The sequence below is a fragment of the Ictidomys tridecemlineatus genome, chromosome 5, assembly GCF_052094955.1.
Source record: "Ictidomys tridecemlineatus isolate mIctTri1 chromosome 5, mIctTri1.hap1, whole genome shotgun sequence".
In the NCBI taxonomy this organism is placed as follows: Eukaryota; Metazoa; Chordata; class Mammalia; order Rodentia; family Sciuridae; genus Ictidomys; species Ictidomys tridecemlineatus.
The window spans coordinates 57153513-57181369 of NC_135481.1; the positions used below are offsets into that span (position 1 = coordinate 57153513).

The 27857-nt window shown below is 34.2% G+C and overlaps 1 protein-coding gene across 2 annotated transcripts; it reads left to right on the forward strand.

Annotated features, from left to right (window-relative positions):
- Window positions 1-3: 3 nt before the first annotated feature.
- Window positions 4-27819, forward strand: Snapc1 (small nuclear RNA activating complex polypeptide 1). 2 transcript variants are annotated; one of them, XM_078050018.1, is made up of 10 exons: window positions 4-213; window positions 3202-3361; window positions 3517-3657; window positions 4327-4431; window positions 7423-7581; window positions 8904-8972; window positions 9797-9859; window positions 13382-13532; window positions 25260-25358; window positions 26310-27819. In XM_078050018.1, exons 1-10 carry the CDS (start codon window positions 86-88, stop codon window positions 26342-26344), a joined length of 1110 nt encoding a protein of 369 aa, XP_077906144.1. In that variant the 5' UTR covers window positions 4-85; the 3' UTR covers window positions 26345-27819. The 2 variants fall into 2 exon arrangements, with proteins under 2 accessions (XP_077906144.1, XP_077906145.1); XM_078050019.1 differs by lacking the exons at window positions 25260-25358; window positions 26310-27819 and adding an exon at window positions 19707-24290 and having other exon boundaries at window positions 32-213.
- The last annotated feature ends 38 nt before the right edge of the window (window positions 27820-27857 follow it).

A 27857-nucleotide genomic window follows, 5' to 3' on the forward strand; every position in this document is an offset into this window, starting at 1 on the left:
CGTCGCAGGGGGCGGGGTTTCATGACCCGGTTTCCGCAGCGCCCGCCGCAGGCTGGTGTGTCCGTGGTACGCGGGCTGTGTAGGCATGGGGACTCCTCCGGGCCTGCAGACCGATTGTGAGGCACTGCTCAGTCGCTTCCAGGAGACTGACAGCGTTCGCTTCGAGGACTTCACGGAACTTTGGAGGAACATGAAGTTCGGGACCATCTTCTGGTGGGTGTTTCTCCACTGAAAATTGCTTCCTTCCAGTTTGTAGCTCCGCACGTGGAAATGGTTGAGAGAGCAGTCCCCAAAGTGGTCTCCATCTCTCCTGGGCCTTCGTCTGTGTTCCACTTTCTTTGGGCGATTTCATAAGGCCTCGATTGCATCTTTTTTTTTTTTAATTGTTTTTTTTAAATTTATTTTTTAGTTTTAGGTGGACACAATATCTTTATCTTATTTTTATGTGCCTTACGCATGCTAGGCGAGCACCCAACCACTTGAGCCACATCGCCAGCCCCTCGATTGCGTCCTTTTGATGCCTCTTCTCGAATATACGTTTCTGGCTAGTCTCCTAAACTCTTCAGCTGTACTGCCTCCACCCTGACCCAGGCCATTATCTTGACTTCCCTCAGTCTGGTTCTTCTAGAGCCCCATGTTTAAAAAACAGAACAGTCGCACGAGCAAGGATAAAATCCTGCATGATTGAATTCATTTTTCATGCAGCAACCAACAGTGTCTTTTTAAAGTGCAAAACTGATTACGTCACTTCCTTGCTCACCACCCTTCAGTGTTTGTTACTGGTTCTCTTTGGGATAAAATTCAAATTCTCTAACATGGCAGGCAATTCTCGGTGACTGGCATCTGCCTGTATCTCCAGCCTCCTCTTCCAGCCCCTTCCATACACTATCTTGTTCCAGCAATTGCCGTTGGCGTTTTCTAAGCCTAGAGTTTACCTTCTACTTCCACTTGTTTTGTCCCCTTTATTCTTCACCCACTTTATGTTCAGATGCCAATTCCTTGGGGATATCTTTCTCCCTTCTATACTAAGCGGGTGTTCATGCTCCAGCCCCTCTCCCCTGGTTATTTTATCTCACTGATTATCACATCTTATTGTGTAGATGAAGAGCCAGTATAGGATATGTTAAGAGTGCAGACAGACCATAGACCCCAGCTATGTGAATTTGAATGCCGAGTGCCCCAACTGGGATTTGGGATAAGTTATTTGCTTGAGCTTCCTTATTTGTAAAATAGAGGCAATAGTAGTCCTGAGGATTAAATGAGCTAAGAAATATCAAATGTTTCCAAGAGCTCATTAAAGTTCATTGTTATTACTTTTCAATTTTCCCTCCACTAGATTGAGCTTTGAGGACAGTGAATGGATAAGTTTCGTGTTACCATTAGCCCAGCACATATAATATTGAAAAGGCTAAATAATTGAATGAATGAAACCTATGACTAAACTGTGTCCTGCTGAGTAGAATATAGAAGTTCTCTTTTTTCTCTTTGTTGGTGTAAACTACCTGTGTAGTTTGTAAATTACAGGAGATGAAGGATGACACCCTATTTATTGTACACCTGATGAAAAGAGAACTAATTTTAAAAAATACTAAATGTAATTCATTTATAGCATAATTTACTTCATAGAACAACTCTGAAAGCAGATGTAATTATCCTTGTTTTATAGGTGAAGAAATTGAGGTTTAAGGAGGTTGAAGTAATTTCCTCCACATTGCAGTTAGAAGGTGGTAGAACAGATATTGAAACCTATATGTCTCCCCGTTTCTTTCTTTGTTTTTGTTTTTGCAGTATTGGAGATCAAACCCAGGGCCTCTCACATGGTAGCCTCATACTACTGAGCTTTTTATTTTATTTTTAGAGCAAAGTCTCTGTAAGTTGCCCTCAAACTAGTCATCTTCTGCTGAAGCCTCACAAGTAACTTAGATTACATGTGTGCACTGTGTTTGCATTGCCTGGTTCTAAAATCAATGATTTTTCATATACTACTTTTGGGGGAAAAAGGCATTTCAGGGTAAGTTTTCTAGGGTTCCGTTCCCCCAATTTTTAGCTAATAGAGAAATATCTGAGGAGCCAGTCGATTACCTTCCCTACTTTTTTTTTTTTTAATATTTTTTTTAGTTGTAGATGGACACAATATTTTCATTTTTATTTGTTTTTATTTTTAATGTGGTGCCTGGGATTGAACCCAGGGCCTCATGTGTGTGAGGCAAGCACTGTACCACTGAGCTACAACCCCAGTCCCCTTCCCTACTTTTAAATCAGCTATAATATAGCCTCTGCTTACTGGCTGCATAGATAATTTTTGTTTTATGCTGCTGTTATAAAATGAAAATTTCTACATATTCTTATTTGCATTTTGTGTCAATTACTTGTGTCTATTAAATAATACACTTTGAGACATTTAGCTAAGGTATTAAAAATTAGGCACTAATCTCCTCATTTCAGGGTTTATATAGAATCCATAATATGCTTAAAATATGCCTTTTTTCATTGCTTTATCCAAAGTTGTAAGAAGGATATTACATTAACTTTTGGCAAAGTAATGATCTTGCTGGCTTTAAAAAAAAAAAATTTAAAAATTTTGGTTAACTTGGCACAATTTTGGATAGTGTATTAATTATGCCATGTAGGTGCATGGAAATGTATTTTCTGTGTTATTACATTGATTTCTAAGAGAGATGTATTCTCTGTTGGATGTTTGGACAAAGCTTTTGAGAGTTGATGAAATCTGCTCTTATATCCCTGCTCTTCTTTCCTATCATTGGCTTTGCAGTGCTCTGGAGAATGGTAGGGTGGGTTACACTGTATTGTTTCTCTTTTTCATGTAGGCTTCCCAAAGATAGTGGAGGTTAAATGCAAATCTCTGATGTATTAGATTGCACACAGTTTTTGGTTTTGTGACATGACCATTGTTTTAAATATTAGATGTTTTAAATGTTTCTCTAGTATTAATTTGAATCCCCTTCTTTGCTCTCCAATTTGGCAAGTAAAGTTGGTGCTTTTGGGAACTGTATTTTGTTTATGGTTGTGCCTCACAAGCGGAAAGTTAGCTCTTTGTGCTTGAGTCTTGAAAGGATTAGCCTTTGAATCTTCATCCAATTAGTCACAACTGTTGTTTAAATAAGTTTATACCTGTTTCTGGTTTTTGTTCATCTTTTATTTTCTTAATGAATCATAATATATTTTCTTTATGTTTTCTAGTGGTAAAATGAGAAATTTAGAAAAGAACACATTTACAAAGGAAGCTTTAGCTTTGGCTTGGCGATATTTTTTACCTCCATACACCTTTCAGATAAGAGTTGGTGCTTTGTATCTGCTATATGGATTATATAATACCCAGCTATGTCAGCCAAAACAAAAGGTAATACTTGGTAAGTTGTTTTTTCACAGCAAAAATTTGACACAATGTTTTTATAATAAACTGACTTAAATAAAAATGGTAGTGTTTTAAAATTATAATACATTTATGAAAAAAGACTTAGATTTATTACAATTTTTTACTCTTTCTGATTGCAGATCAGAGTTGCCCTAAAGGATTGGGATGAAGTTTTAAAATTTCAGCAAGATTTGATAAATGCACAACATTTTGATGCAGCTTATATTTTTAGGAAGTTACGACTAGACAAAGCATTTCACTTTACAGCAATGCCTAAATTGGTATGTTGCCTAAAATAACTTTTGTTTTTTAAAAGAGAAGTTATACTTTACTGTCCATTAAGCACCTCACTTTCCATAAAGATGGAATGACTATTAATAATATTCAAAAGTTGTAGCCTACTTAAAAATAGAAGAAAATGTTTTCTGATTATGTTTTTTGCCTGCAAACAAAAGTTTTTGAATGTAGTATGTTTCTGAATGATATGTGTTAAGTAAATTGTTATAAAAGGAAATGAGATTGGGCATCTGAATTTGCTCATGTATTTCTTTATTCAAATGAGAGTTTACTGAAAGAGGACCAGGAAATTTTAATATGTAATTGATGAAAAGTTAAAACTTCCATTACAATCTGTTATTTCTTCAGTCTTGTGACAATTGAGAGACTAGGTTGAAGAGCACTGAAGAAGGATCTAATTCTGCTGTTAGCTGGCAAATCATGTAACTTCTCTGAATCTCATATGAATTTGTAAGCTGGTGGTATGATATCTACTGGAGTAATTGAAAAGTTTAGTAGTCTTTGGAAAATAGGTATTTAACAAATATACACATATAGTTGCTTTTGTTTTATTCATGCTTATTGATAGACAAGTTTTTATTGCTAGTTTATATTTGAATACTTTAAAAATATCCTTTAAAATGCATCCATTTTAAAAGACATTTCTTGTATAGCTTTCATATAGAATGAAGAAGAAAATTCAACGAGCTGAAGTTACAGAAGAATTTAAGGATCCAGATGATCGTGTAATGAAACTTATCACTTCTGATGTATTAGAGGTAAATTTGATTTTATATCCTTGAAATTAAAAAAAATGTTTTATTGCTGATTATACATTGAGGTTATATATAACTTCATCTACTGGATATTGACAAATTTTCTTTTAACCAATCATAGAATGCTCTTACTCTCTCTAAAGTATCAGAAATAGAACACCCTAAATGTATCAGGATTTGTAAATCTTGAAGCATAAGAAAGAGAAAGATGTAGAATACTGTTAGACTCAGGATCTGTGGATTCATATACTAAAACAACCATTTGTGTTTTTTGTTATATTGAAAAACAAGAATTTAAAGTAACTTTATCTCTGTCTATCTATTTATTTGTGTGCTGGGGATTGAACTCAGGGGCAATCAACTAAGTTACATCCCCACTCCTATTTTGTATTTTATTTAGACAGGGTCTTACTGAGTTGTTCAGCACCTCACTGCTGAGGCTGGCTTTGAACTTGCAATCCTCCTATCTCAGCTGGCTCTAATTTTTTTAACAACAGGAATTTATTTCCTAAATTCCTTTTTATAATATTTAAAAACCTATCATTAAAACAGGCTATTTTGACAAATATTTAAAATCAGGATTTATGGATATGCCTTATGGTTTTAAAGTAGTTTTATCATCTAATATATTTTGATATTTTATTAGAATTGTACACTATTTAAAAAAATCTCTTTTTGCACAGATGAATAATGGCACTCAGACTTTTTTTAAAAAAATATTTTTTTTAGTTGTAGATGGACACAATACCTTTATTTTACTTATTTATTTTTATGTGGTGCTGAGGCTTAAACCTAGTGCCTCATGTGCATGTGTGAGGCAGGCACTGTGCTACTGAGCCACAATCCCAGCCTCTCACAGACTTTTATATGAATAGAAAAGCATTGCCTGAGGTTAAAATAAAATTCCATTATAGAGTTGGTTATAGCCTTTTCTAATCAATGAATTTCAAAAGAACATATACAATGGAGATTGGAAGGGGAGACCTTGGTCATGGTTTTTAATCTCTTTGAGCCTTAGTTTCCCCTGAGTTAATATAAGGATTACTATCTTTCCCTTTTCTTTTTTCCTATCTGTTTTTTTGAGACAAGGTCTGATTATATTGACTAGGCTGGCTTTGAAATCCTGCTCAAGGATTCTCCTGCCTCAGCCTCCTGAGTAGTTGGGACTACAGGCATACACCACCAGACCTGGCTAGGATTGCTCTCTTTATTTCTCCTCACTATGAGAACTGAGATAAGCTGATGGCTGAATACTTTGGCATATGGGATATAGACCCTTAATAAAGGATCTGTTTTTCACTGTCTTCCTAAATCAGCAGTAAAAGAGGGGTCAGATTTTTGATTTACTTTGTTTGTCTGGATTCCCCGCAGAGCATCAGCCTGTCACATTACATCTATGATGTTTGTAAATGTTTACTAAATATCTGAAGTAATGGAGATAAGGTTCATATTCGTTTCTGAATCAATACAGTGCCTATTGGTTGGATAGTAGGACCTGATCTGAACTGGAACTGGGGAAAGAAATTCATCATTTTTAGCAAACATCTGATTATTTGAAGTAAGATTAAAAAAAACTAGGTTCCTTCCCTCTAGCAGCTTGGTGAGAAAGAAGTATGAGAAAATAAATGCAATAAAAGTACTTCAAGTAAGGCATGGTGATGCATACCTGTAATCCCAGTGACTTGGGTGGCTGAAGCAGGAGGATTGCAAGTTCAAGGCCAGCCTCAGCAACTTAGCAAGGCCTTAGGCAACTTAGTGAGACCCTATCTCAAAATAGAAAATAAAAAAGAGTTGGGGATATTGGTCAGTGGTTAAGCACCCTGGGTTAAATCCCTAATACTCTCCCAAAAAGTACTTTGCATAATTGATGGAATTTATATGTTCTCTTTTTGGTAGAGAGGCATCATTGAAAATTTTTAGAGATTAGATTTAGTGTCTGGACAGTGCTCTATTGCAGATCCTGCTTATCTGAGGACTTACCACTAGCGAACAGTTTACAATTTCTTGAACAGCTAGCTGTCCATTCCACCAAAATCCACTAGAAATTAATTGAATTGAGTAGTCTAAGTAGTCTTAATAGGCTGTTCAGATGTTAAAGTGTTAATTCTCTGCTGATCTTACAGCCAAGTTCCTGTGCCAGGATTTATATGGTGTCTTAAGTCTGGCTACAGTGTGCTATCTATCTCCCTATCCCATAGGCCTTTTAGGCTGGAAGTTTCTTAAAGCGGAAGATTTGATTAATAAATGATGTCTTACATGGTGACAGAAGTCACCCTTTATTTATTTCAGTTCTTATTACTCAAGTAATGATGAAACTTAAGGGAATGGGATGGAATTCTTTGAAGGGGTGGGCGAGTGTCAATACAGAGGAATTTCCAGCCAAGAATGAAGGACTGTGTATATGTTCTTGGTGTCACACTTATGATGTAAAATATCTTGGTTTTCTGGGTTGATATATAATGATATGTTGTTGTATTACAATAATTTTCATTATAAGTTAGAATATAATTCTTTGCTCCCCTAATTAGTCTTTTCCCAATGTTTCCTCATAACAATGTGCCTTGAGTTGAATTCAGTAAACCCATACCATTGGAAAACAGTCTCTTTGTTAATAATAAAGTTGTACTATTTTTCTTACATGATTATGTTATTTTCATAATACCTGTAGCTTATTGTTTCCTGTGAACTCACAGTCATTTTGTAAAGTGAGTGTGTTTTGCATTGGTTTTGCCTTTAAGATTGTCCTCAAGCTGGGCATGATGGTGCATTCGTATAATTCTAGTGACTTGGGAGGCTAAGGCAAGAGGATTACAAGTTTGAGGCCAGTTTCAGTATCTAAGTGAGGCCTTAAGCAACTGAGTAAAACCCTATCTCAAAATAAAAAATAAAAAGTTCTGGGGATGTGGCTTAGTGGTAAAGCCCCTCTGAGTTCAATCCTCAGTACCCACTCCCACCAAATAAATTGAAATAAAAAACTCATCTTTTTACTTTTAGGAAATGCTGAATGTTCATGATCATTATCAGAACATGAAACATATAATTTCAGCTGATAAGTCCAAGCCAGATAAAGCCCTCAGCTTGATAAAGGATGATTTTTTGGATAATATTAAAAACATAGTTTTGGAGCATCAGCAGTGGCATAAAGACAGAAAGGTAAGCAGTTGCATGTTTGATCACTTACCTACATTGTACATGAATATTTAGACATAGTGGTATGTTGAGAGGCAGCCTGGTTTAGTGGGTACTTTCCTGTATAGTGAAGATTTCTACTTAAGGTTTTGTCAGTCATTAGCCATGTGGCATCATTTGCCCTTACAAATGGAATATACAACACACAAACACACATGGACACATACATATATCTATAGGAATGAGTATTCTTGTTATACAATGACTTATAATCTTTGTAATTTGGGCTAGGGTTGTGGCTCAGCGGTAGTGGAAGGACCTGGGTTCAATCCTCAGCACCACATAAAAATAAATAAATAAAGTAAAGGTATTGTGTCCAACAACAACTAAAAAATAAATATAAAAAAAATTAATCTGTAATTTGGCATTTTTCTAGAGGTTACATACTGACAGCCTTTGGGCCAAATCTGACATATAGATATGTTTTGTTTAGCATAGTATTGATTTCAACATTGTTGTAAAATTTTGAATTAGTGACCAATATGTAAGTATTTGTAGACTTCACCTAAAATTCCAGAAAACCAACTTCATTTCTAAATCAGAATTTGTAAGTGGTCTCACTTTCTTGTATAGTAGCAGATCCTGAACCTGAGTGGTGTCTATCTGCTGTGTCTTATCCATTTTCAAGTCTCATCAACAAATTTTTAGTTTGATTTTTCTGATTCAACAGTATTAATCTTGCCTGTATTCCACATTGGACTTACTCTGGAAACCTAAGTGCCAGACTTGCCAAATTTATCTTTGAAACTATGATTCCATTTTATTTTAATAAATACTTCCAGGAAAAAATAAAAAATAGAACCAATTTCTGGTTACTTTACTGTTGAATAAAGTATTCAGGTATTTTATTGATGAATACTAGAACTGTTATGAAACCTAATTGTGATCTTAGAGTTTGGTAGTGACCTATGTTGCAGTACTGTGAGATGATCCTTTGGTTTTTTAGTAATTAAAATAATCAAGCGGGGCTGGGGATGTGGCTCAAGTGGTAGCATGCTCGCCTAGCATTTGTGAGGCACTGGGTTCGATTCTCAGCACCATGTAAAAACAAAATAAAGATATGGTATCCACCTAAAACTAAAAAATAAATTAAAAAAAATAAGCATCCTAGTTTCATGTACAGATATGCCACAGTGAAGCCTGTTCTGTATAATTAAAATAGCACTAAAAGTGAAGTAATTGATCCTCACTGTTGTAAAATTGATTTGTAACTAATTAAATTGTAAATATGTTTATATGTTTATATAAATATGTGTATATAAATAACTTTTTTTTTGCTCTTTTAGGATCCTTCCTTAAAATCAAAAAATAAAGATGGAGAAGAAAAGAAGGAAGAAAAGTCACAAGAATCAGAGGTCAGGCAACTGCCATATTATTGTTTATGGGGCAGCAGTTTGATTAGCTTTTTTTACTTTTGTGTGGCTATAATTTTATATATTGAACATTATGGCCTTTGGTCAGCATTATAATAATATCAGAAAATTCTGAATCATAGATTCTATCTATGAAAAGTTAGTCTGTTCTTTACTAGAAATCTTATAAAGCCACATCAGTTATAAGTAGGTAGTAAGGATAACAGTTTTTAGTGGTAATGATGGTGGTTGAAAGTGCCTTTAAGAGGGATAGGGTAAAACTTTTACTGTCTTTTTTCCTGTCACTTGTCAACCTTTCAACCAGTATGGAACCCAAGCTACTGTATGCTGTTTCCAGTCTCCAGAGTTTTCACCCATCTTAGTAGATGAGACAAGGAGCCATCTTTGAAATAGGCAAATGAGGAAAAATGGCTGTCAAGGGCTCTGCCATGTCAGTAAGGCTTTTATTCACATTATCCTCCTGGAAACCTGAATGAAATGAACAAGGGACTGGTGATATAGCTTAGTTGGTAGAGTGCTTGCCTAGCATGCACAAGGCCCTGGGGTCAGTCCCTAGCACCACAAAAAAAAAAAAAAAAGAAAAGAAAGAAATGAAGAATAGCTGTGAGGATGATTATGGCATCTGCTATGTCTATTGTCTATTGAACGTGTTTGTACTCAGTTGAGCCTAGTAAGCATTAGTTTCCTTTACCCTACCTTCTGTCTTAAATCTTATTTCTGATAGAAAATACTTGAGTATTCATAATTTCACCTAACATTTGTGTGCTTTAACTTTGTTTTTTCCTTGTTATTTATTTTTCTTTCAGAGATGTGAAAGGGCAGAAGCATTAGCAAGAATAAAATCAAAAGCCTTTTCAGTTGTTGTTCAGGTAAGTTATTTCTTTAATAAGGTAATTTGAAAATTGCATGTTTTTAAATTTTTTTTTGATTTTTCTTTTTTTATTTAATTGAATTTATTTTTTTAAAATACACAATAGTGGAATGCATTATAATTCTTATTACACATATAGAGCACAGTTTTTCATAAAGTATGTTCATGCCAATTCATGTCTTTATACATGTACTTTGTGTTTTTTTGCATTACAATTTTTATTACATATATATATATATATATATATATATATATATATATATATATATATACCACAATTTTTCATATCTCTGTTTGTATATAAAGTAGGTTGACACCCAATTTGTGTCTTCATACATGTACTTTGGTTAATGATGTCCATTACATTCCACCATCTTTGCTAATCCCCTGCCTCCTCTCTTTCCCTCCCTCTCCTCTTCCCTATCTAGAATTCATCTATTCCTCCCATGCTCCCCCTCCCTACCCCACTATGAGTCAGCCTCCTTATATCAGAGAAAACATTCAGCATTTGTTTTTTTTGTGATTGGTTAACTTCACTTAGCATTATCTTCTCCAACGCCATCCATTTACCTGCAAGTGGCATGATTTTGTTCTCTCTTCTTGCTGAATAAAATTCCATTGTGTATGTATGCTACATTTTTTTTATCCATTCATCCACTAAAGGGCATCTAGGTTGGCTCCATAGTTTAGCTATTGTGAATTGTGCTGCTATAAACATTGTTGTGTCTGTGTCCCTGTAGTATGCTGTTTTTAAGTCCTTTGGGTATAGTCTGAGGGATAGCTGGGTCAAATTGTGGTTCTATTCCCAGATTTCCAAGGAATCTCCATTACTGCTTTCTGTATTAGCTGCACCAATTTGCAGTCCCATCAGCAATGTATGAGAGTACCTTTTTCCCCACAATCTTGCCAACACTTATTATTGTTTGTCTTCATAATAGCTGCCATTCTGACTGGAGTGAGATGATATCTTAGAGTAGTTTTGATTTGGATTTCTCTGATTGCTAGAGATGATGAGCATTTTTTCATATATTTGTTGATTGATTGTATATCCTTTTCTGAGAAGTGTCTGTTCAGGTCCTTGGCCCATTTGTTGATTGGGTTAAAGGAGTAGGAAATGATGGAGCAGGAAACTGTTGGGTTACATATATGATTGTTGGGTTTTTATTTGACTTTTAAGCTGTACATGTTACTTTAATTAAAAGTCTATATATAGATATATTCATATTTAATTCATATATAACTCAACAATCACATATGTAACCCAAAAGTTTTCTGTTCCATCATTTCCTGCTCCTGTAGGAAATGACCTTGAGAGGCAACCATTTTCAGCTTGTTCTCTTCTTATTATTTCTGATCCTGGAAATTTTGGGGGTTTTCTCTTTATCCCTGAAGTTTGGAAGCTCCATGGAAATGTAACTTGGTGTAGCTCTTTTGCATTCATTGTCTTTGTCACTCACGGTAGCTGTCCTTTCAATCTAATAATCTTGGGTTCTGAGGAACTTTTTGTAATTCTTTGATGATATTTTTTACAGCATTTTCTTTCCTTGAACATTTCTATTTTCAATCTCTTTGTATTATCAATTTTTTTAACATTATCTTCTGAACCATTAAATTGATTTTTCTATTGATACATATTTTCATTATTAAGAATTTTTCTTATTCTCTGTATCTCTTTTTACTTTAAAAAATAATTCCCCCCATCTCAGGACGCAGTATCATTTTCTCTTTAAGGATGTTATATAGTTTTTTGATGTTGCCTATTTCCTTTGAATTTCTTTTTTGTTTCTTTTGATCTCCATCTTTGATTTTACTGGCTTTTTCCCAAAAGATCAAAGACCCTCAGATACCTGTTCATATTCAAAAGTGGTTAATAGGAAACATTTTAACCCCATATGTCTTTTGTTTTTTTGAGTCTTGTCATTTTTACCAGAGAATAATCTTTTGTTTCTTTGTCTTGGGGTGGGTGGGAAATTTCAGGGTTCTGCAGAGAGTCGCCCAAGAGGCTCCTCATGCCTTATACAAGTTGCTTTCAAGATCCATATTTTCACAGAGGTCTATTCCCGTAGCTATACAGTTTCCTTAAGTCTCTCTAGACTAGTAAGCATTAATTTCCTTTACCCTACTTTCTGTCTTAAATCTTATTTCTTTTTTATGGGAGGAGGCTGGGGAATGGGGAATGGGACACTATTCCCTTTTAGGTTTGTGTTTATTTTATGGGAAAGTATTATCATTTCCTAATTGTAGAAGTCAAAGGTAATAAAGTAAAAATGAAATGGGACTCTAGATTGGTTATATGTTATTTATTTGATACAATACAATAAGTTGAGTATGAAATATTATTAATTGAAGACACCAAGGCCAATAATTTAATTATTTCTAATTCTTTTTTAACAGGAACTCTTTTCATATATATATTTTATTGCTACCTGATGTTTAATGTATGCCTCTCTGACATTGTCAAATAAATTTTTACATCATTAAATAATTAAATGGTATTGTCCATAGATTGTTACTAAGTGTGTCATTGCATGGTTGTAGGATTCCCCCCTCCCCTTTGAGGTAAAGAGTTGATTGCTTTTTAAGAATTGTTAATATCTATACTGCATATACAATTAACTGAAACTTTTTTGCTTAAGCAAATAAGGGAATTCATTGACTGATAAAACTACAAAGATATTGTTAGGACCAAGTCTCCATTTCTGACCTTGAATATTGCTGTCATTGTCTCTAAATGCTATTTGTGGCAGCTCTAGTGTTGCATGGTCCCAGCTTCAGGTTCAAAAGAAAGGGAATTTTCCCTTTCGAATGGTTAAGCAGTTCTAAAATAGAATTACATAATCTATTATACAGCTCACATGCCCATTCCTGAACAAATAAATAACAGTGGCCATGGGGACGTGAAACTCATTTTGGCAGCTCTAGACCACACCTAGAGCCAGCCATGAAATAGATCCACTGAAAACTCATGGTGGTAACCATGGAAAATAAAGGAGAAATAGGTTATTAGAAATAGGATCAGGCCAGGCATGATGGCGCATGCCTGTAATCCCAGTAGCTTGGGAAGCAGAGGCAGGAGGATCATGAGTTCAAAGCCAGCCTCAGCAACTTAGGGAGATCCTAAGTAACTCAGCAAGATGTTGTCTCTAAATAATGTATAAAAAAGGGCTGAGGATGTGGCTCAGTGGTTGAGTGCCCCTGTACCAAAAAAAAGAAAGAAAGAAAATTAAAACAGTATGTGCCTCTCTGTCTGCATTTCCTAATCAGTCCAGTAGTCAGAACAATTGTATTTTAATCAAGTGTGAGTAAATGATGATTGTATCTGCAGGAAACATTATGATAAAGGTAAAAGACTATGTATATGGCACAAGTAATTTTATTATTAAGTCAGTTTGATAGTTAATACTTTATTTTCTTATAAATCTTTCCTTGTCTTTATGTATTTCTCCTTTCCTCTAAATTATCTGTCAGTTGTATTCATTTTTGTAGTTCATTGTGGTTAATTAGATTTCTAAATTTAAAGGCATCCAAGTCAAGACGGCATCGTCAAGTCAAACTTGATTCTTCTGACTCTGATTCTGCATCTGGTCAAGTACAAACTGAAACAACTAAGAAAAAGAAAACCAGAGGAACACTGAAGTCAGCAGGAAGGAAGATGTCATCCAGAAACAAAGGTACCTCTTAAGTCTTACCAAGACTCATCAAGGCAGAATGGGTCTTATTCATAATTTCCCTATACCTTTGTTTCTTTATTAAGATGGATAAAACTTGTTTGAGAACATTATGGGATTTAAAATTAAAAATAAATTAATTCTCTTAGATTCTTTTTATTTTTATTTTATTTTATTTTTTAGTTGTTGACAGACCTCTCGAACCCAGTGCTTCACACACGCTAGGCAAGCACTTCATTGCTGAGCTTCAGCCTTAGCCCCTCTTAGATTCTTGGGATCTCGTTGCTGAAGAGACCTGAGGAGTTATATTTATTTTTCATAGATGATGAATTTAGGCCCATATAGATTAAATAGCTTGTCAAAGTGATATAGCTAGATAGTTTTAGAATCAGTGAAGAATTATACAGTGCATGCTTTGTTCATGATTTTTTTTTTTTTTGGTGTCAAATTTGTGTGTAGAATAAGCTAATGATAATGCATTCCACCGTAAACTATTTTTCCATGGTTATTTTTTTTTTTTTAAGAGAGAGTGAGAGAGAGAGGGGAAAAGAGAGAGAGAGAGAGAGAGAGAGAGAGAGAGAGAGAGAGAATTTTAAACATTTATTTATTTTCTTAGTTCTTGGCGGACACAACATCTTTTTGTTGGTATGTGGTGCTGCTGAGGATCGAACCCAGGCCACATGCATGCTAGGCGAGCGCGCTACCGCTTGAGCCACATCTCCAGCCCCCAATCCATGGTTATATTAATTAAGCTGTTTCTGCTTTTCTTTTGAAATACTGAATCTGTAAAATTAGCTTTGCTATTTGGTTCTTAAAAAACAATATATTTAATAGTTTGATTTTTTTTAATTGCATAAGTAAATGTATTATACATAAAGTTGATTAACAGGCTTGGAGAGGAAGTGAAAGCGTTAGAAATATTAATGTATATTAATATGTATATAAATATTTAATGCTCACTGTAAATATTTAATGCCATCACACACATTTCTAGCTACCTCAGGCTACTTCAGGAGTATATGAAGATAATATACAGTCTTTTAATGTGTTTTTTTTTCTTCCTATAATGTGACAGTAGAGGGAGAATTAAAGTTTAAATACCTTTCCTGTATTTCAGACATGATTAAGTTCTATAATAGTTGCTTGAAATATACTGAGAATTCAGAGGATATACCCTATTTGGTTAGAGTGATTAAAATATTCCTAAGAAAATTTTTTATTTTTCACAAAGCTAGCAAATATATAGGAGAATATGTAGAGCAAATTCATTTATTGAGTTACACATATCAAAAAGGATCTGAGCTGGGCACGGTGGCACAGGCCTGTAATCCCAGCTGCTCGGGAGGCTGAGGCAGGAGGATTGTGAGTTCAAAGCCAGCCTCAACAATAGTGATATGCTAAGCAACTCAGTAAGACCCTGTCTCTAAATAAAATACAAAACAGGGCTGGTGCTATGCCTCAGTGGTCAAGTGCCCCTAAGTTCAATCCCTAGTACTCAAAAAAAGAAAAGGATCTCAGATACAAAAAACTTACTGTAGTGTACTTTCCCCATGATATTTCAAACATCTTGCAATTGATTAGAATCTGTTAATATAATTTATTATATAAATATTTTAAAGGGGAAAATGTGGATTAATTTTAGTTATTATCAAAGAGGACAATTGATAATATCCAGCATCCACTTTTGATTTAAAACAAAACAAAACAAAACAAAAAAATCTCTAGATCAGCAAACTGTTTCTATAGCCTGGTAATAAATCATATAGTCTCTGTCACTACTGCTCAACTGCCATTATAATGTGAAAATAGCTACAGACAATTCAAAAACAAATGAATATGTCCATGTTCCAATAAAACTGTATTTACATAGGAGATGATGGGCTGGATTTGGTTTGGGGATCATAGCACATCAACTCTTATTCTAGATAAAAGAACTAGAAAGTTATTTATTTATTTTAATATTTTAAATTGTAGATGGACACAGTATCTTATTTATTTATTTTCATGTGGTCCTGAGGCCTCAGTGCCTCACACATGCTAGGCAAGTACTCTACCACTGAGCCATAACCCCAGCCCCACTTATTTAATTTTTGAAGTGTGTGTTTGTGTGTGCATGCATATGCACACTTGTGTTTGTGTGATAAACTATAAGCCACTTCATGTTTACTAGTAAACATGTATTAGTTTTATCTGCAATTGCTTTTAAAGAGCTAGTCAATGTAATTAGACAGGAGAGTGAAATAAGGTATTTTTTTAGTCAGCTGTTTCACTGCTGTGACTAAAAGATCTGACCAGAACAACTGGAGAGGAGGAAAGGTTTATTTGGGGGCTCGTGGTTTCAAGGGTCTCAGTCCATAGATAGCCAGCTCCATTCCTCAGGGCTCAGGGTGAGACAGGGCATTGTGTTGGAAGAGTGTGGTGGAGGGAAGCAGCTTACATGGCGATCAGAAAGTAGAGACTCCACTTGTCAGATACAAATATATACCCCAAAGCCATGCCCTAATTCCCACCTCCTCCAGCCACACCCTACCACTCCAGTTACCACCTGGTTAAATTCTGTCAGGGGATTAATTCACTGATTGGGTTAAGACTCTCACAACCCAGTCATTTCTCCTCTGAACCTTTTTGCAATATCTACACATGAGCTTTTGGGAGACACCTCACATCCAAACCTTAACAAATATGGAATCAAAGAAGCTACAAATTTTCCATGATTTGCAAATGAATGATTTTATGTCTAAAAAATTTGCAAAGAGAATTTGCTGGGGGGAAAAAAAGGAACAAAAAATATTTTGGGATACTACTGCAAACCTTAGAGCGATGAAAAGATTAATAAGAAAAAATTTTGAATTTTATTCCAGTAAGTTAGATAGCTAAATAAAATGGAAAAATTGTTTCCAAAATTAACATAAGAAGAAACAGAAAATCTGAATAGTCCTATGTCTATTAAAGAAATTAAACTCCTAGATGGCTGTACTGGGCATTTTAGCAAGTATTTAAGAAAGAAAAATATCAGTCCTTTTAGGAAATAGAAGCAGGAATACTTTCCAGCTTAATAACATTACAAGAAAACTAGAGACAATATCCTTCATGAGCATACCTGTAAAAAAAAAAGTCCTGAAAAAATATTAGCAAGTTGAATCCAATAATATATTAAAAGGTCAATGATATTATGAGCAACTAACATTTATCCCAGGAATATAAGGTTGGTTTGATACAAACCAATGTAATTCATCACTAGCCAAATAAAATATGATAGTATAATCCTCTCAAGAGATGTAGACAAAATATTTGATAAAATCCAGCACGTACACAAGATAACCCTGAGCGAATTAGAACTAGAACACTTACTTGGTCTGATTAAGGACTTCTTTGAAAACCTCTGGCTAATAACATCATACTTATTGGTAAAACAATGGTTTTCCCCAAAACTAAGAATAAGCAAGGATGCCTGCTTTTAGTATTCCTATTAAACATTATGCTGGAAGTCCTAACCAGTGTGATAAGGTAAGAAAAGAAAAATTAATGGCCATTCAGATTGGAAAGGAAGAAATACTATGCTTGTTTTCAAATAAAATTAACTTTTCCATAGAAAACCCTAAAATCTATAAAATAGCTATAAGAACTAATAATCAGTGAATTAATTATTTTTTCAGTGCTGAGGCTTGAACCTAGGGCCTGAACTTAGGGCCTTGTGCATGTGAAACAAGGGTTCTAACACTAAGCTATACCCCTAACCCTGAATAATTGAATTTAGCAAGGTTATAAGGTAACCTTGTTAATATTTCTCTGTGATAACAAATGTATCATTAAAAATTGAAATTTTTTGAAAAAAGTTTATAGCATCTGAAATACAAATTACTTTGGTATATAGGTGATAAAATATGTGTAGAATATGTATGCTGAAAATTACAAAATTATTGATGAATGAAATTAAAGAAGACCTAAATTGAATGGAGACGTGTGGTCTTTATGAATTGCAGCACAATATTAGGATGTCAGCTAATCCCCAGTTTTTCTGTACAGTCAATGAAATCCCTATGAAAAATTCCAAGTTATTTTGTATAAATTAACAAGCTGATTTTTAATTATATATTATAATGAAGAGGAATTAGAGCAGTCAAAACAGTTTGAAAAATAACTGTAAGTCTTTGGAAAGTAAGATAGTATACTACCTCTGAGACAAATATATGCACATAGGTCAGTGAAACAGAGGTGTAGAATAGTTTTTACCCATTTCCAAAAAAAGTCCTTGACTCATGTCTCATATATAAAAAATAATTCAAAATGGATCATAGACCTAAATGTAAAACTCAAAATTACATAACTTGTGGAAGAAAATATAGGAGAAAAAAAGGTTTGTGTTCTCAGATTAGACAAAGAGTTTTTTTTTTATATTTGACATGAAAAATAAGGCATAGCTGGGCATGGGGTTGCATTCTTGTAATCCTAGCTACTGGGAGACTGAGGCAGGATTGTAAGTTTGAGGCCCGCCTGGACAACTTAGCCAGATCCTATCTCAAAAGGTTTGGGGATGTAGCTCAGAGCACTTGCCTAGCATATGTGAGGCCCTGGGTTTAACTCCCCAGTAACACATACTCAACAAACCCACAAGGCATAAAAGAAAAAATTGATAAATTGAACTTCCTCAAAATTAAAATTCTTGTCTTTGTAAGTCATTAAGAAAATGAAGAGGCAAGTCACTGGAAGAAGATATTTGCAAAATACAGCCCTAAGTCTTACATCCAAAATACATAAAGAATTCTCAAACTCAATAATAAATAACTATCCACTTAAATTTGTAAAATATTTCATTAAAGAAAATTTATGTGCATGGCATATAAGCACATGAAAAGATGTTCCACATCTTTAGTTAGTAGGGAAATGTAAACTAAAACCACAATGACATTCCTACAGAACAAAACATAAAGCAATCATAATAGCTGGGGAGGGTTCCAAACAAGTGGAATCTTCATACATTTCTTGTGAGAATCCAGAATGGTATAGTTGCTTTAGAAAACTGCCAATTTTTAATAAAATTAAACATATTTACCCATCCCTTAGTATTTACCCAGTTGAAATGAATGTTTATGTTTGCCCAAAAATGTGTTCACAAAAGTTTACTTTGGCTTTATTCATAATGGCAAAAACCGCAAGTAGGTTAAATACCCTTCTCCTAGGAGTTGAATAAACTGTGGTATGTCCATCTATACAATGAAATACTACTCAGCAGCACAAGGACTACTGTTGTTTTTAACAATATGCATGAGTGTTGTATGCATTTGTTAAGTGAAAGAAGCCAGTCAAAAGAGTACATATTCTATAATTCTATTTGTATGACAGTCTGGAAAAGGTAAATCTATAAAGACAGAAAATAGGTCAGTGGTTGCTAGGGACTAGGGAAATAGGTCACAAGGGAATTTGTTGGGATGATGGAAGTGTTCTGTATTTTGATTGGTGTAGTGTTTGCACAATTACAGTTATCTAAACTCCTACATCTATATGTTAAAATCATGAAATATATTGTACATTGATACTTTAATAAACCTGGACCAACAAACAAAACAAACCCAGAGGCAAGGAAAATATTTTTTTTATTATATTTTGAAAAATGAATTTCTTGTATATTAACATTTTTTTTTCCTAAAATCAAAGATACTTAGATTTAAAAACCTGCATAAGCACTTTTTACTAGCAATGAACCTTAGTACAAGCACAGCAGGGATGTGAGCTGCTTATCAAATTGCTTCTTAAACACCTGATAAACATTTTTTTTTTCCTGTTGCTGAGGAACAAGTGCAAGATGGGAAAGAAATTTAAATGAAAGTTCCTTTGACAGGTATAATCTATGAAATATCACTTACTTTATCAGCCAACCATATATTATTGCTTAATGTAGTTACTGAAAACATGGTTTTATAAACTCTGAAATTAGCATACATATAGACTCTGTAACACATCTGAAAATTTTTAATTGAATTTATTTAGGGTGTCAGCAAGAATTTAACCCATGAGAAAGAATGAAAGTATAATTAAATGTGACCTGAATTCAGATGTTTGATCGTAGCTTAAGTATTACAGCTAATATGCTTTGTAGCTCTTGTAAAAACTCTGAAGAAAAGAAAAGGTAAATACCTGGATAAAGATCTAAATGTGTCAAAGTTTCTCTTTAAAGTAGAAAAAAAAATTTTTTTAAACCCCGACCTTGCTCGTGCTGGGCAAGTACTCTACCATTGAGCTACCTCTCAGTCTTTTTAATTTATTTTTAAGTAGGTCTGGCTATGTTGCCCAGCCTGGCCTTGAGCTTGTGACCCTCTTGCTTCAGCCTCCCAAGTAGCCGAGATTATAGATATGCATTAGTTTATGGTCAGCCTAGTCCAGCTCTAGGCCCAATGTGAAACAGAACATCAGAGATTATAGATATGCATTATCATACCCAGTGGAAAATCTGTTTTTGATTTCAGAGTTATTTCAAAAAGAAGAGCTTTATATTCCATAAAAAGCAAAAGATATTATAAAACGACTTGCAGCATGTTTGATAATTTTAATTTTCTAATTTTAGGGGCTAGGGGTGTAGCTCAGTGGTTGAGTGTTTACCTCACATGTGTGAGGCACTGGGTTCGATCCTCAGCACCGCATAAAAATAATAAATAAATAAAGATATTGTGTTTATCTACAACTAAAAATATATTTTAAAAAATAAATAAAATTTCTAATTTTTAGAAGAGCTCTTAGAAATTGATAAGAATAAGACCTGGTAGAAAAATGGGCTTGGGACATGAATAGGCAATTCACAAACAAAATGAAATGTAATTGTATACATGAAGAGTGTTATTGTTTGCATATGACATGTCCTCCAAAAAGCTCCTGTGTTAATACAGGAATATTCAGAGGTAAAATAATTAGATTGTGAGAACTGTGATATAATCAGTCCATCCTACTTTGGATGGACTAGTGGGTGATAACTGTAGGTAGGTGGGGCATGGCTAGAGGAGGTAGGTCAGTGGGGATTTGCCCTGGAAGAGTTCATTCTCCCGGCAGCTCCTTCCTACCTCTCCTTTTTCTGCTTCCTTGCTGCCATGAATGGAGCAGTGCTCCTCTACCACACCCACTTCTCCCTTGATGTTCTGTTTCACATTGGGCCTAGAGCTGGACTAGGCTGACTATAAACTAAACCTCTGGAACTGTGAGCTAAAATAAACTTTCCCTCCTCTAAGTTATTCTTGTCAGGTATTTTAGTCATAATGACACAAAGCTGACTAACACAGATATTTAATTTTGTTACTCATTAAAGAAATATAAATTAAAACATGATTTTGATATTATTTGATAGGTCAGCAAAGAATTAAGATAACTGAATACCCATGATAATGAAGGTGTGAGGACATAAAAATTACTGAATTTAAGTGGGAGAGTAAATTGGCACATCCTTTTAAGACAGCAATTTGAAATCATCTGTCATTGCGCATGTCATTTAACTAAGAAATTCAATTTCTAGGAATTCATTCTGTTCAAATGACAAATGCATAAAGACATTCATTGTAGGATTATTTGAAATGGCAAAGACTATAAACAACTCAAATGTATAATATTTAAAAATTTGGGTAGATAAAATTATTGTCAATCCTATATAGGAGTACTTCACTGTTATTAAAAAGGTAGAGAAAGCGCATAGATTAAGACAATCAGAGGGATCAGCCTGAAAAAAAAAGACAAAGTTCCTGGGACATAGAGTGAGGGTTTCATTTTGGTTGGAGTAAAAAAGATGTTTTCACTATTAATATTGCTGGAAAAATGTGTTGGATTGTATTGTGACTTGGCCTTAAGTGTGCAGTGAAGAAGTTTAAAATTAATTTGGTAGCTGAAAGGTCTTCTAAAACTTTTGAAAGAAAGTGGAGCCAGAAGGGGTTTTCCTTAAAAAAGATCAATCTGGGAGTAGTATGGTAGGTAGGAGATAACAGGCCGAAAAAAGGAATATGTAGAAGGCTGACATAATAGTTCAGGTTTGGGAATAATGACTATCTAACCAGGTGGTTGTAGGAATTTGCAGAGAGGCTAATAGCTGTGAGAGCAAACATGAGGGCTGAAGGAAAGGGATGAGACAAGAATGCTGCATGCCTAAGCAGTTGGGAGAAAGTTGGAGAAACATGGATAGGATGATGAGCATTTCATTTTGAGGAGAATTTGCCTCAGGCTGTCTTGCCAGATTCAGTTCCTATAATAGCTGTCTGGCACATAAATAGGTGCCTAGTATATTGATTGAATTTATTTTATTATATCAGTTTCAATTGTACTTGTTCATCATTCCTAGAATGTGACATGCATGTTGTCTGAAGGACATCAGTAATAGTAATGATAGGATGGTAAACATGATGACAACCATGAGTATATAACACTTGTCCCCTACTAACATTTTTCTCACAGGTTCAGGATCACTCAGCTAATAAATAACAAAACTGAAACTTGTATGAGTCTACCTGAATCCAGACCTGAGTTGTTAATTGTGCTACCTCTCAGGTAATTGAATATGTGGATCTGCAACTCAAATTAGACATGCACTTAAATTAGTTCATTCTTATTGTATTCTAGTTGCATGTCCAGTAGCCATTTGATCTATAACTGATGGTTGCATTCCACAGAGAGTAGCTTTGATCATGGTATAAAACTATCTGACACTTTCTGGGGAATTAGTTTTGTGGATACTGGAGGTTAATAATTTAAATGTCAAAAATTACTTTAAAAATTTTAAGAGCTAGGGTTGTAGCTCAGAGGTAGAGCGCTTGCCCTGCATATATGAGGCCCTGGGTTCGGTCCCTCGTACCACATAAAAATAAACAAACAAAAATAAAGATATTGTGTCCGTCTACAACTTAAAAAATATTTTAAAAATTTTTAATTACTTTAAAAAATTATTTTTGATACCTTTGTAAAATATATTGTTTTCTTTTGATATTTCTTGTTTCCTAGGGTTAATTTATCATTTTCATATGTAGGAAAATAATCAAAAATGTATTTTATGCTCTCATTTCTAGGTCACTATGTCCTGAACATAATTTAATTTCTCCTGATGGTTTGTGGTTATTATCATGAGCATATTATTTTTCTGAGTTTTATAATACAGTAATCTTATCAAGAAGTATTTTAACTATGTGGGGCAATTTATTTTATACTAAATGGCTTAATGCTGCAGTACTTCATACTTAGGCCTTATTTTTTTTAAATGATTTTCTGTGACCTATACTATAACTGGGTCTCTTTCTATTCTCAGTGTGCAGCCATAAGGCAATTTTTTTGCTGCCTCTATACTTTTAATGGCCTAGGAAACTGGTTAACCATTCATTTCAGTTTTATATCCAATAAATGTAATGAGTTCTAAGCAAAGGTCTGAGGAACACACTTGTGAGTAGGTGGACCTTGAGGTAGACATCCTGAAGTTTTGTGTGATTCTAGGTTTCTGGCTGCCCTCTAGGTAGGTAAAACACTGTATTTGTTATGATTTTTTAGAGAACACTGATTGATTTAACAGAGATAGATCTCTAAAACCTTATTAATCCTCCACTGACAAGGTGACGCTTTGCTTCTCAGCTGTCATTTTTAACTTGAAATCCTTCCCTTGACATTGTTGGATAGATTCTTTTAGGTAAATATGGATTTTTAAAAACATTGACAATATAAATGAAGATGGCCAAAAGATTGTGAAGAACAATATTAGTAATTTTGGGCAGGTAGTACTAATTATTGTTTGGTGAACAACTGAAAAAATTTATGGGTTCAAATTCTTAGAAAAAAGATATAAGCTATGGAAAGAAGTTTGCTAGAAATTTATCTGTCAGCTTAACGATCAAATAAAAAGTCATTTTATATAATACTTAGTACTTGTAGGGCTGAAATTATAGCTCAGTTAGTAGAGTGCTTAACTCCTATGCACAAGGCCTTGATTTCAATCCCTAGCACCACAAAACAAACAACAAAAAACCCCAAATACTTAGTATTTGCAAATAAAGGGTAAATCCTATTTTAATGACTTAGTGATAAATTGAGATTTCATTAAGTTTGAATCATGTTTTAAAATGGAAGCATATTAGCTCTGTGTGTTGGTGCATAACTGTAATCCCAGCAATTTAGGTGGCTGAGGCAGGAGGATTGAAAGTTCAAGGCCAGCCTCAGCAGTTTAAGCAACCTAAGGTCTTAAGTGGAGTCTTAAGTGTGACCCATGTCTCAAAATAAAAAACAAAAGGGCTAGGAATGTAGCTCAATGATAGAGAGTCTCTGGATTCCATCCCCAGTACAAAACAAAAACAAAATGGAAGCATATTACTTTAGGTTATTCAACTTTACCTTGGAGCAGTCTCCATTCCACAAAATCTATACCCCATTAAGATCCCAGCCCTGGGCTGGGGCTGTAGCTCAGTGGTAAAGTGCCTGCCTCACATGTGTGAGGTCCTGGGTTTAATCCTCAGCACCACATAAAAATAAATAAAGATACTTTGTGTTTATCTACAGCTAAAAAAAAAAATTTTTGGAAAAAACCCTAAAACCCAGCCCTTTTTATATGCATCAGAGTGGAAAGCTTAAACTCATGTTTTTAAATTTCTTGCCTCCTGGATTAATAGATATTAACATATCTGTAGTATGAAATATCATATTGAATGCTTATTTACTCATTCAGTAAATGTTTATTGAGGCCCTATTATGCCAGGTACTTCCATATGCCGTGATATTGGGCAAACATCAATAATACATCATGTAAGCAAAACAGAATCTATCCTGTGATACTTACATTCTAGTGGGACGATGCAGACTGTGAAGAAATGGATTAATAAATGATGTATGAAGTGGTCCAGGTTTTGTGGAAAACAACTGGCAAAAATGTGTTTGGGGGTTGCTTTGGGGACATGAAAATTGGGTGTTAAATGGCACCTGATAGGACAGTGGTATTTGATTAATTAGGCTATTTCTTCAAGCACAAAAGTTTATGTAGAAAATATTTAGTTTTTTTAAGAAAAATGGAAAGTCAATGGTAAATTATGACTGGAAAAATATATCTTGTAGAACATATGTATTGGAAGAAGAAAATGTGCCTTCAAAAATAAGGCTGGGGCTGAGGATATTATAGCTCAGTTGGTAGAGTGCTGGTCTTGCATGCACAAGGCCCTGGGTTCAGTCCCCAGCACCACCAAAAATAAATAAATAAGGCTAGCTGGGGATGTAGCTCCTGGTAGAATGCATGCTCATTGTGCACAAGGCCTTGGGTTCAGTCTTGAACACACACACACACACACACACACACACATACAACCTGCAAAACTAAAAACAGAAGGCTGTTCAACTTTAACATTAATTTGTGATTAACAAATTAAATAAAATTGATGTGACCCATGTGGTAATTCTTTGATGTGTGCAGATATTTGTTTGTGATAATGATCAAATGAGGCATCTGTTTTTGGCTAATTTTGTTTCTTCTCTTTTTCTCTGTTCTCTTTAGTGGAAGAATTATAGACTATTTTTAAAGCATAGATATGGATATGGTCATTCTTTAAAAAAATATGTATTCTAGAATGCATATTTCTGTTTACCATTATAATTTCAGTTTTGGGTTCAGACCAAAACTGAAACCATTCTAGTATTTATGTTCCTGGAATAACATTATTTGTGTACAATTTTCTTACAGATTAATATTCTTTGTTTTCATATAAAATCATTTTTCCAAATATTTCTAAATGTTTACAGGTAATGTGAAGAATGTACATAAGGAAGAAAAGTCTTTAAGTCTGAGTATGCCTGTAATTACAGAAGAGGAAGAGGAGACAGAAGATTTTAGTGAAACAGGTACAGATGAAATTTTGTCAAACTAATGAAGGAAATATGCTCACAGATCATCAAGGTTTAGAATTCTTGGAAAACATGACAGTTGGCTGTGTGTTCTTGTGATCCTTCTGTCTTGGCTCTTGAGGAATTTCAGTATTAATCCTACCATTAATATGACACTTTGAAATACAATAAATGAATGAATACAGATATCTGTTAGGATCCATCAGTTTCATCTTGTTAGAGAAACCTGTGCCAGACCTCTGCTCTGTCATCTGGACAGAGTTTTCTTGGCTTGTTGTACTTTTCATCCTTGTTCCACTCTCTTCTAGGAAACTGTTTCTTTTTTGTCCTAATTTTTTTTTCTTTCCCTGCCATTCCTTTTGTGTTTTTCCTTGGTGGAATACACAGTCTTTCCTAATTTTCATGTTTTTGTGTCTTCTATTAAAGATGGGTGATACTTTAAAGCTATTGATTATGACATCTGCTGTAGTACCAAAAAGACGTATGATGCTAGTGTTTTGGGTTATATTTTCAGGTGTAATTGAAATTTAAGCCTTAGACATTTAATTCCTCATAGCATTGGCCTAGACATGTTTCAAATATGGCACCCTAGGTCTACGCAAATTATAGGGAGGGCAGACCTCTATGAAACATCTTCAAAGTAACTTACTAAATATTAAGTAGCATTTAGGATGACTAAGATCCATTATCTCAATAGATTGGCATCTCAATGAGATTGAGATATTACTGTCTCAATGGAGTCAGTGAGTTTTAAACTGCAGTATTACTTTGAAGAAGAAAATTCATGTGCATGTCAGACTTCATATTTTTGCATCTTTGCTGTGAGGGCATTCTTGCATTCTACCAGTTAAATGGCCATATAGTTTAAGTGTATATTATTAATTACTATCATTTAAGTGTCAGTTTTTTTCTTTAGAACTGATTAACTTCTTAACTTTATGTCTTTAGAGTTCACTGTACCCAAGAGGAAAAGAAAACACTGAATGAAGAGCCTGATGTAAAGTTTTACATTTTAAGCTTTCTGACAGAAGAAAAGGTTTATATTTTGTGAACAGGAGGACTACCAGTATTGAAAATAATTCTTCTGGGAAATAGTAATTTCTTTGAAATGGGTATATCTTATCACAGTTTAAGAGTTGGACTAGGAATTTACTCTGAAATTTAATTTTTAATGTTCTGTTATAAAATCTATATAAGTAGAGATAAAACTTGCATTTAGAATATAATAGAAATAATCCTGTTATTTGCAGATTATTGCCATTTCCTATAACTTTTTGTGATAGCCTACTGTCTCATAATTCTGATAATATTAACTTATTTAAATTTTTTATTGAAATATGAATATTTATTACATATAAGTGAATTTTGTATCTATTATATGGTATAGATTTGTATGTGATGTATATTTACTAGTTTTTCTATTGTATGGTTAAGTTCAATAAAATTTTTGTCTTATTTGCTTTATTTTTTAACACAACACTTATGAAGTTCAATATCAAATATGAAGCTCAATAGCTTATGTGATTTAATAACTTAAGTTTACAACTCATTTTCTAATTCTACAATTAATTTTTTTTTTGGTTGGGGTGTACTGGGGATTATTGAATCCAGGGGGCTGGAAACTGAGCCACATCCTCAAGCTTTTTAAATATTTTATTTAGAGATGGGTCTCACTGAGTTACTAAGTTCCTTGCTAATTTACTGAAGCTGGCTTTGAACTCTCAATCTTCTTGTTTCAGCCTCCCAAGTTGCTGGGATTACAGACCTAATTACATATTCTTTAGTGCTTGTTTTAAAGCCCTCCTTAGTCTAATAAATACGTGTATGCATTCATCTATGTTTGTGTATATGTGGTATATATGTACATTTGTGTCCATATAGATATAAAGAGTAGTCAATAAACTATTTAATCATAATACTTAAGTATTATTTCTAATAAAACCTTTAGGAGTAATATAAAGTTCAGAATGTATCTTTGGTACAGAATATTTGGTAATCACAGAAAATATTTCTATAGCTTCATGAATGGACCACTCTTAATTTCTTATTGCAGACATTTAAATAGAGATTGTTTGAGCTATGATATTTAATTGCTGCCAGTAGCAGATCATTTCCATACCATGTGATTGGTTCAACCTGACTTCTGTTGATTATGCTTCATGTTGTTTTCCACATTGTAAGCTGGGTATTAAAGTCTTGGTTGAAGAATAAATCCAAATCTGTGAGTGTTCTGTGGAGTGAAAATGTATATCTTGTATGTAATCTTTGCATTAACATACTAATGCTGACCCTAATAAAACTTGTGTTTATTAAAATTCATGCTATTGGGGCTGGGGATGTGGCTCAAGCGATAGAGCGCTCGCCTGGCATGTGTGCGGCCCAGGTTCAATCCTCAGCACCACATATAAACAAAGTTGTTGTGTCTGCCGAAAACTAAAAAATAAATATTAAAAAATTCTCTCTCTCTCTCTCCTTTAAAAAAATGATCAAAAAATT